This window comes from Chinchilla lanigera, unplaced genomic scaffold, assembly GCF_000276665.1.
Source record: "Chinchilla lanigera isolate Chin_1 unplaced genomic scaffold, ChiLan1.0 scaffold00080, whole genome shotgun sequence".
Lineage (NCBI taxonomy): Eukaryota > Metazoa > Chordata > Mammalia > Rodentia > Chinchillidae > Chinchilla > Chinchilla lanigera.
Genome location: NW_004955481.1, coordinates 554,709 through 565,444, shown reverse-complemented (window position 1 = coordinate 565,444; position 10,736 = coordinate 554,709). Strand labels below are relative to the sequence as shown.

The 10,736-nt window shown below is 47.6% G+C and overlaps 1 protein-coding gene across 1 annotated transcript in view; it reads right to left on the bottom strand.

The window, feature by feature from the left end:
• LOC102004164 (coiled-coil domain-containing protein 92) overlaps positions 1 to 6,118 on the bottom strand; it is a 14,604-nt gene extending 8,486 nt beyond the window's left edge. The window contains exons 1-2 of the mRNA XM_005402916.1: positions 6,025 to 6,118; positions 676 to 828 (exon numbers count right to left, since the gene is read on the bottom strand). Coding sequence (XP_005402973.1) covers positions 676 to 805 — 130 coding nt within the window. The 5' untranslated portion in view covers positions 806 to 828; positions 6,025 to 6,118. The remainder of the gene's footprint in view (positions 1 to 675; positions 829 to 6,024) is intronic.
• Between the last annotated feature and the right edge of the window lie 4,618 nt (positions 6,119 to 10,736).

The window sequence follows — 10,736 nt, the reverse complement described above, 5'->3', positions numbered from 1 at the left end:
AACTGCCCAGGCTGGCCTCAAACTCCAAATCTTCCTGCCCCAGTCTCCCAATCTAACTGAGATTACAGGTGTTCACATGCTGTATCTTTTTTTTTTTTTTTTTTTGTCTTTTTGAGACAGGGTCTCGCTACATAGTTCAGGCTGCCCTTGAGCTCACTTTGTAGCCCAGGCTGGTCTCGAACTCACAACGACGCCCCTGCCTCAGCCTCCCGAGTGCTGGGATTACAGGCGTGTGCCACCATGCCCAGCTTGCTGTATCTCAATAGCACCTGTTGGGTATGTGTGTGTCCCCAACTGGACCGAGAGAGTTTTGAGGGCTGGGAGATACTCAATGAACAGACAGGATACCCAAGACAGGAGGCTCTGGCAGGAGGATCACAAGTTTGAGCCCCGCCTGGGCAAATGGTTGGGGATGTAGCTCAGTGCAAAGACTCCAGGTTGAATTTCCACTACTGGGGAAAGAGAGAGAGAGACAGGTTCCCCAGAACTGGTTCCTGGGCTCCCGGACCTGCTACCTGACTGCAGCCCTCAGCGCCAAATCTCTCCCTTAACACCCGGGTCTCAGTTTCCTTGTCCAGAAAAAGTGGTGACAGGACTGGTATGAGGCTTCCCACTGAATACAGTGATTATGACCACGGCGACCCTGCCCATGCCCAGCTGGTTCCCTGGCCTCACCTGAGCAGCGTTTCTGGAGCCTCAGGATTTCCAGGTGCAGGTCTCGCAGCAGGGCCATCTGCTCCTTTTTCAGGAAGCTGATGTGGCGTTGCACGCTCTGGATCTGATGCTCCAGGGACACGGTATCCATGGCAGCCCACGCCTGGACCCCACCTGGGGAGGACCACAAGCTGAACCCGCGTCTTCAGAGCCCATCTGCGCTGTCCCACCCTCAGGTCCCTGTGTCTTGTCCTTTCTTCCACTCTGAGGTCCTCTTGTTACCATGAGGACGATTCTGCCACCAATTCCCAGTCATTTCCCCTCTGTCGCTCACTCAAGCTTCACGGACAAGTGGTATGCTGACAGGGAGGCCTCCTTACTCCCATTCAGCAGATGAAGATGAAGATTCACTCTCCTGCTCCCAGGTAAGTTCTTCCTCTTCTGCTTCTCAGACAGGAAGACACATGGAGTCAGCAGAGAGAGACAGGACCTGGGGTCTAGTCTGCCTTTTTGTTTTGTTTTGTTTTTTGAGACAGGGTCTCACTGTGTAGTTCAGGCTGGTTTAAAATTCACAGTGTAGCCCAGGTTGGCCTCAGACTTGCAGTGATATCCCTGACTTCGCCTCCTGAGTGCTGGGATTACAGGTGTGCAGTACCACACCAAGCTTCTTGCCTCTTTTCTAGCTGTTGTCCAAGTCATGGAGGAGAGAAATTTGAGGAGTGTTTTCCTAACCCTGTCTCTGTGGGCTGAAGGCAGGTAATGGAGTCCCTTCCCCCGCTAATGCAGAGTGAACCTAGAGTCTTTGCCTTGAGCTCCCGCTCCAGCCCTGTTTTATTCTTTTATTTTGAGGCAGAGTCTTGCTAAATTGCACAAGCTGTTCTTGAACTTGTGATCCTCCTGCCTCATCGTCCCAGAGTGTTGGGATTACAGGTGTGCATCACCAGGCCCAATTGTGGAGTCTCTTTTTAAAAGAGGAATAGAAGCTGGGCATGGTGGTGCATGCCTGTAATCCCAGCACTCAGGAGGCTGAAGCAGGAGGATCGTTGCAAGTTTGAGGCCAGCCTGGGCTACAAAGTGAGCTCAAGGCCAGCCTGAACTGCATAGTGAGTCCCTGTCTCAAAAAGACAAAACAATAAAATAAAATAAAATAAAATAGGAATAGAAGAGGGCGATAAGGAGTGCTCCCAGTGAATCCTGTGGTGGGAATGTAAGCCGCTGTGATAGGACAGGGAGGTGTGACCCCTGAGTCCTAGTGACAGCCAGGCTTTCCAGGCCTCCCTCTGGCTCTGCCCTCTTCTCAATGACTTACTTCCATGGTTCTCAGCAGCCCAGAAAAGCAAAGGTGGGAGGTGAGAACGGGAGGCCTAGGGACTCCCTAAACCTTTAAGGACCTGCCTCCAACTGCCCCAGGAATTGCCTCTGCAGTGAGAGAGAAGCCAGTGAGATGCACGCTCTCGTTACAACTGGTTCCTTCCAGACCGGCTTCCTCGTGAGACTGACATCTGTAGGGTTGGGCCAAGCAGGTTGGCCTGCAACGTCATGTTTGTAGGCTTCTCTCCTGGGTTCCTTCCCTGGGGACTCCCCTGACCCCGCTAATCCAGCCAAGGAGGGCTTTCATTTCAGCAAGGGGCAGCTCTTTGGCCCATGGGGACCCCTGTGCATTATGTGACCATCTGTTATGTTCAAGGAACTTTATACACATTATCTCACCTCGGTGAGAGGAGATGACCATCTCCACTTCTTTCTTGTTTGAGACAGGGTCTTACTATACAGTTCAGGCTGGCCTTCAGCTCACTTTATAGCCCAGGCTGGTCTTGAATTTGCAACAATCCTCCTGCCTCAGCCTCCCAAGTGCTGGGATCCATTTCAAAAAGGAACTGAGACACACAGCTAGTGTTATGGTGGCAGTTCCCTAGCTCCGTAAGTGGTGGGAGACCCAATTCTCCAAGTGAGTCTTTTGGATTTCTATTCTTTTTACTTTTCCTTTTCTGTATTTACAGTGGTGCCTCAGTTTGTCAGCCTAATTTGTTTTATGATTTTGAGGAAGATGGCCGCAGTGATGTTTGCCACCTGAAGCAAAATTTTGCGGAATGCTTTTGTTTGTAAACTGAATTGTTTCCAAACTGAAGTGTCTGTGAACCAAGACTATTACTGTATTTGTTTGTTTATTTGTGGTCGGTATTGAACCCAGGGCTTTCATGCTGAGCTACATGCCCAGCCTTAAAAAAAGTTTTTTTTAAACAGGGTGTTGTGGTGCATGCCTGTAATCCCAGAACTTGGAGGCTATGGGCTGGGGATATAGCTCAGCGGCACAAGCGCCTGCCTGGCAAGTGCAAGGTCCTGAGTTCGATTCCCTGTACCAAACGGGGGAAAAAAATGTTAACAGAGGCTGAGGCAGGAGGATCATTGCAAGTTCAACAATTGAACTCAGGACCTTGTGCTTGCCAGGCAGATGCTTGCACCACTGAGCTATATCCCTGGCCCAGCTGTGAGGATTAAATGAGATAGGAAATACTGTATAAAGCACTTAGTATAGGACTTGGCTCAGCCAGTGCAACCTACATCCCTTCTTCCTTCTCTTTTCTGTCCATTTAATGTATCAGCAGGCTAATTTGTCTTTATTTGCCTAGTTTTTCATTTATTCATTGATCTACTGTTGCCAAGTACTTGCTCGGGGGTGTGGGATGCAGTGATGAAAATAACAGTCCCTACTTTCAGGGAGTTCACAGGGCAAAGAGAAGAGAATCAAAATAATAATAATGTGTCTAATAAACAAATAATACTACAGATAAGTATATAATTACTACCTGTGACAAGTGCCATAAAAAAACTTATACAACTGGGCATGGTGGTGCCACCTGTAATCTTAGCACTTGGGAGTGTGAGGCACAAGGATCACATATTTGGGGCAAAAAAAAAAAAAAAAGCCCCAGTTACAGTATAGTATGGAAGAATACGAATCAAACCTGTTTTACTTCCCCTGCTTCTTTTTGGTATTTTTGAGGTAGGATCTCACTAGGTGGTCCAGGCTGGCCTGGAATTTACAGTGATTCTCCTGCCTCAGCCTCCTGAGTGCTGGGATTACAGGCGTGTACCACACCTGGCATCCTGTTTTACTTTAAAAAAAATTCTTCGCGGCACTGAGGGTCAAATTCAGGGTTTGTCACATCCCTAGCCCATGGGATTTACTTTTGACTTGAGATCAGGGAAGATCTTTTTAAAGAAGTGACTTTTTTTTGAGACAAGCTCTCCCTGAGGTAGTCCATGCTGGCTTTGAACTGAAGATCCTGCTCTGCCTCAGGCTCCTCAGTGTGAGATTACAGGTACGCACCACCACACTGAGCTAGGAAGTAACTTTTAGGCTGAGATTTTGTGGCAGGCAGAGTCCTAAAATAGTCTCCAAGTTTCCCAGCCTGAAGTACACACCCTGGGGTGTTATCTCTTCCTCTTGAGCTTGAGAAACACTACGCATGTGATGGATTTCACTCCAGTGATTAGGTCAAAGGCAAAGGTAAAAAGGGTTTGAAGATGTAATTCAGGTCTCTAATCAGATGACTTTGAGTTAATCAAAAGGAAGACCATTCTGGATGGGCCAGATCTAATCAGATAAGCTGTTCAAAGGAACTCTGAGTGGAAGATCCTGCTAAAATGTGCCAGACTTTTGACTCTTAGAAAGTAAGATAATAAATTTATGTGGTTTTTGTTTTGTTTTGTTTGCAGTGCTGGAGGTCAAACTTAGGGCATGCAATCCCAGTACTTCAGAGGTTGAGGCAGGAGAATCACTGCAAGTTTGAGGACAGCCTGGGCTACACAGTGAGTGCATGCCAGCCTGAACTACATAGCGAGACCCTGTCTCAAAAAACAAAAAAAGAGGCCGGGTGTGGTGGCGTACCCCTGTAATCCCAGCACTTGGGAGGCTGAGGCAGGAGGAGCGTTGAGAGTTCGAGGCCAGCCTGGGCTACAAAGTGAGCTCAAGGCCAGCCTGAACTGCATAGTGAGACCCTGTCTCAAAAAGACAAAAAACAAAAACAAACCTAGGGCTTGCTAGGTAAGCACTGTACCACTGAGCTGTACCTCCAGCCCTAAGTTTATGTTGTTTCAAACCACTAAAGTTTGTGATCATTTCTTTTAGAGCAATAAAACTAACACGGCCCAGGTGAGGTGGTGTGCCTATAATCCCAGCTACTCAGGAGGCTGAGGCAGGAAGACTGCAAGTTTGAGGCCAGCCTGGGCAACTTAATGAGAATCTGTCTCCAAATAAAAAGGGCTGAGGATGTAGCTTAGTGACAGAGCACCCTTCAGTTCAATTTTCACTACCACAAAAACAAGATAAAGTAACACAGACTAGAAGGAAGGTAGGAGTCAGAAGGATACCTCAAACGTGGAAGAGCATGTGTGAAGGCCAAAGTGATAATAACAATAGCTGACATTTATTAAATGCCTGCTACATGCTGAACTTTTTTTTTTTTCTTTTGAGACAGGGTCTCACTATGTAGTTCAGGCTGGCCCTGAACTCACTGTGTAGCCCAGGCTGGCTTCAAACTCATAGCAGTCCTCTTGCCTCAGTCTCCTGTATGCTGGGGTTACAAGGATGCTACTGGCCCTGCATGCTGAATTTTGAGCTAAGTGTTTCACGTGGTCTGTTTGAAGAACTGAGACACTGCCACTCCACATAGGGGCTGAAGTGTAAGCTTCTGGGATGGGTCATAGTAAGTAAGGTTAGCAAGAGATGGGTCACATGGGGTCTTGTAAGTCATGTTAAGAATTTTCGGTCAATATTAGATGACTTTGGATGGAGATGTAGCTCAGTGGTAGCGTGCTTGTCTAGTATGCCTGAGGCCCTGTGTTTTTATTGCCAGCAATGCAAAAAGAGTACTAAGTGACTTTGGAAGTTCTAAAGGGATTTTAAACAGGGGAGGGACACGAGACATGATTGGTGATATTTTTGTTTGTCTTGTCATATAGTTCAGGCTCTCAAGTGCTGAGATTACAGGTATGTACCCCTTGGCTGACTTGTGGATTAGTTTGTTTAGTTTTTTTTTTTTTGGTGTGGGTGTGTGTTGCTGGGAATTGAACCCAGGGCCACCAGACTCTGGTGTACGATTGCAGTAGTTTCCTCCCTGCCATCTTGCTTCCACTTTTGCCCTTTGTTTTCCATGCAGGAGCCACAATTCCTGGAGTAGACATAGGGCTCACCAGGTATCTCCATCTCGCGCTCATAGCCCTCTAATGGCTTCCCATACCACTTAGAACAAAACCCCAAGTTCTTATCAGACCCTATACAGTGTGCCCTCATCTCTTCTCCCCACTGCTGGCTCCACCCCAGCCTCTGGCCTCCTTGCTGTTCCTGAACATGCCAAGCACTCTTGCCTCAGTGACTGTGTGCGTGCTCTCCTCTCAGCCTGGGATGGCCTTCCCCAAGACTGCCTTGTGGCCCATTCCCTTCCTTCATTCAAATGCCATCTTCGGAACTGGGGATTTAGCTCAGCGGCACAGTGCCTGCCTGGCAAGTGCAAGGTCACGAGTTCAATTTCTGGTACTGGAAAAAAAAATAAACAAAACAGACAAACAAACAAACAAAAAAACAAATGCCATCTCCTTGGGTCAAATCACCCAACCTGAAAAGAACCCTCTTTTCTTTATTTTTTTAAATTCTTATTTATTTATTTTTAAAAAGAATCTTCTGTCATTCTCTACTCCCTTACTCTGAAATTTTTTTTATTACCACATGAACATAGTGAATTTTTTTGTTTACTGTCTGCCTCCCCTGCCAGATCATGAGCAACAGAAGATGAAGGACTTTTCTATTGTCTTCCTGCCCCACCGTTCCCTAGCACCTACCATGGTGTCTAGCAAATCAGAAGCACTCAGTGAGTACTTGCAGAATCCAAGAGTGAGAGAATTTGTGGAATGAGTAGAGAGGAATATTTACAGAGAGGCTGAGATCAAGACAGACATATGTTAGGCAGGACATGTCCAAGTGACCTCAAACATGGAGAAATAGATGTCAAGCTGACCAGCGAATATACTGGGGCATAAGTTGAAGAATCAGATGAGCTGTATGTCTGAGTCAGGATGTGTATGCCTGTGTGTCTGTGCCTGCACCAGAGCTTGGTATGTGCCTCAAGGAGTGTGTGTGTGTGTGTGTGTGTGTGTGTGGTGTTGGAGATCCAACCCAGGGCCTTGTGCATGCTAGGCAAGTGATCTGCCAAGGAGCCACTCTCCCAGGCCATGTGTGTGTTTCTTGATTGTCTTGCAGCTGCGAGTGCCATGTGTACAACTGGAGGATAAAGGTGTGTGAGCCGGGCCTGTGCTGGGGTGAAGACAGACCACGTCTGCCCCAGCCACTGCAACGCCAATGATTCTGAAGGGTAAAAGCCCTTTTTTCTCATACAGCCCCAGAGACTGGACCCAGGCCACAGTGAGAGCTGAGCCAACCAGCTGTTTTTGTGCTTCCCAGAAAGATTTGAGCAATTGCTTCCAACTAGGCAGGCCGCTCTTTCAGGGCAGAAATTTGGGTCACTAACGATCTTGGCAAACAGTCTTTCTTAGATGTTATTTTGTAGTTTGTTTGGGGGAGGGTGGAACATGGAGCAGGGAAGGGGGAACTAGGGACAGCACAACTCTCTGTGTGGTTGAGGAGTCCTAAGCCCATCAGAAGGCCGCAGCCAGGAAAATGTCAGGTTTTCACAGTAGATATGCAGTCCTGGCACCAAGGGGCTTCAGAAGCTTGTGCCTGAGACATGGTCTAGGCCAGCTGCCACAGCTGCAGGGTTAGAGCTGTCTGCTCCATCTTCCCATACCCAGTGGGAGGTCTCAGCCTTATCAGTCAAAGGGAAGAGGCCTCTCGCCTCTGTCTGTGGTCCTGACGACCTCAGTGCCTGCCTCGCCTCTGCTGCTTGCTTCTTTTAGCACTCCCAGTTCTTTTTCATGCTAATTTTCTAGCCCGGATTTTTTTTTTTTTTTGGTCTCTCTGAGACAGGGTCTCACTATGCAGTTCAGGCTGGCCTTGAGCTCACTTTGTAGCCCAGGCTGGCCTCAAATTCACAACGATCCTCCTGCCTCAGCCTCCCAAGTGCTGGGATTACAGGAGTGCGCCACCACTCCCAGCTCTAGCTCGATTTAAAAATACATTTTTTAAAAGTCACCAAGAATAAAGCAGGACTTGTGACACAGGATTTACAATTTACAGTTAATTCCAAATGCTTTTGACACATCTCTAATGCGTCTGAAAGTACAAATAGTTTCCCCTTGGGGAAGCTGGTGTTTGAAGCCTTCTATGTTCATGTCCTTAACCATAGACAAAGTATCAGGTTCAGGGACTTTCTGAGCCTGGCACAATGCTGACTCTCAGAGGCCAGGGCTCCTGATCCCTGAGAATAACCTGGCATCCTGCTTGCATCTGGAATATCTGGGGCCCCACTTTCCTTCCTAGCTGTCTGCCTACCACTGACTCGGGGAGGGGGAAATTCAACTCTCTCCTCCTCTTTATTCCTCCAGCTCTTTGGGTTGAAAGACCCACATAAAGCATCAAATCATAGCACCTAGGGATTGGAGGACTTCCACAGTCTTCTCAGACAATGTTTCTCAAACTGTGCTACATAAAATTCCAGGATTCTGCAGAGGGGGACTCAGATGCTGCCAAAGGGATGGTGGGCAAAGGGCTGGGTCCAGAGGCTTTGCTTCTTCATTCTTTTTACATGATGAGCTTGTACACACAAATTCATTAGAGAAAAGGCCTCTGCTACCCAAAAGTTGGAAAACCACTTATTATTGTTGTTGTTATTTTGCCATAATGAGGATTGAACCCAGGGCCTCACACATGCTAGGCAAGTGTTGTATCACTGAGATAAACCCTCAGCCCTGTGAAAACCACTTTTATAGTATAACCTCTCCTCAGCTGTCTAAATCCCATCTCCCTCAAACTTTTTTCTGTCTGCTCAGTGTCCACCTGGCTTCCTCTGGTCCCATTGCTGCCCCAGGCTTCTTGTGCTCTGCTTGCATGGAGTTTTCACCACGTGCCATCCCTCACTCCCGGACCAGTTTCAGACGTCCCAGTTTCAATTTCATTCTTAGGGTTTCTCTTCTCTTTGGGACTGAAACTATTTATTGAGCCAACAAATGTCTCTATACTGTTTTAAGCAGTGCAAACATTTTGTTAAAGTGTTTTTATTTTTTCTTTATATTTCATTTGTTGTTAAGGATATATGCGCCGGGCGTGGTGGCACACACCTGTAATCCCAGCAGTCGGGAGGCTGAGGCAGGAGGATTGTCGAGAGTTCGAGACCAGCCTGGGCTACAAAGTGAGCTCAAGGCCAGCCTGAACTGCACAGCGAGACCCTGCCTCAAAAAGACCAAAAAAAAAGGATGTATGCCTTCTTGTTTCAAGGAGAATGTTAAACTTATTTTTATTTTATCATTTTTGATATTGTATTATTCTTGTAGCTAGGGCAGATATACTTTAGCAGGGACAAACATGGTAATAAAGGAGTTAATAAATGAATCAATATGTTCTTTATTTTTCTTAGTCATTATTCCGATTTATTATCTGACTCAGAGGCCCAGGAGCAGGAGAAGAAGAGGAACTTGAAAAGGCTTTCTGGGACATGGCGTTGATGCACAAGCAGTAATACTAACACTAATACTAACACCAATACTAATACCAACACTAATACTAATATTAATACTAATACTATACTAATACTAGTGAAGTGTCATCACTGTTCTTAGCATTTTATTTATATTAACTTATTTATCTTGACAATAACCCCACACTGAAGATCCTATTAGTATATCCACTCCAAGATGAAGAAACAGGTTCAGAGAAGAAAAGTAATTTGATGATTTATAATTATAGTGCCTGACACCTAGGAGCACCCCACTGGGAGTACATCCTGAAATATATGGCCCCTTACAGAGCAAACACAGTCCACATTTGCAAGCTGATCACCTCCTTCAGATCCTACTTCTTGCTGTTCCCATGACAAACTCTCCCTGTGATTGTAGATAGCCCCTTGCTTACTCTATCCCTTCCTGCCTCTGTTTCCTGAAACTTGACCCCCTCCTTTAGGACCCTGCTTTAAGGCTAGGAAAGTCTCCTGTGTTCCTCCAACAAGCTGGGAAATCCTCTCCCGCCTCTGTGTTCCCCAATCTGTCAGATCTAGGTGGTAGCTAGTACCACATTCTACCATATATCACTCTCCATATTGTGTGTGTGTGTGTGTGTGTGTGTGTGTGTGGTCTGTCACACACCTGGCTTCTGATCTAAGGTGAAAGCTTCTTGAAGGCAGAGCTTTGTCTCTGGAAATCCTTTGCAAGGAACAAGCACACAAGGAATGTCAGTGAAAAAAGGAAAATGGCTTGAATCTTATTGGGAATCACCAGGACAAGTAAGTACATGTATTAAAAAATAATTACCCTCCTCCTTTTGCAAGTCCTTGGCTCTCCTGGGGATTTAAGTTCGGAACAGAATCTAACCTTTGACAAATGTCTGGGATTCTGCCTGCAAGGTGGGGCCACTTGGCCAGTGGTAGAGCAACATCCTCCAGGGACCTTGTGGTCCTCTCCACTTCAGGGCCACTCCTCCCCTAGACGTTCAACTCTGGTTCCCCTCCTCACTGACGATCCCAGCACCCGTAACCTCAGCAAAACTGAGGATTCAGGCTCAGGGGAGTTGAGCGGGGTATATGGGGAAACTGGAGCCCCTCACCCGCTTCAGTCTTGATGTTCTGCCTTGATTGTGCCTGAAATATGACTCCCCAGAGAAGATGGGGTGGGATGGGGGATGTGGAGTCTAAGGAGGAAAAAGGAAGAGAGGTACCAGAGAGGACGGGAAAGACAGGCGGAAAGAGGCGTGTGGTGGGAGGCGACAGGAGGTGGCGGGGGCTCGACCTCGAGCCGCTCTGGACTCCCCGCCAGCACCAGGTAGGGCCCGGGTTTGAGTGGCGGGGGACAACTTCTGCCAGCAGCCGCGGGTCCTGTCCGCCTCCCGCGCGCTGCGGTGCCCAACGCCGCCAGCCCTCCTGGGGGAGCTGGAGTTCGGCGCGCTGCCCCCCCCCCGGGGCTCCCCCGGCCCCGCGCCC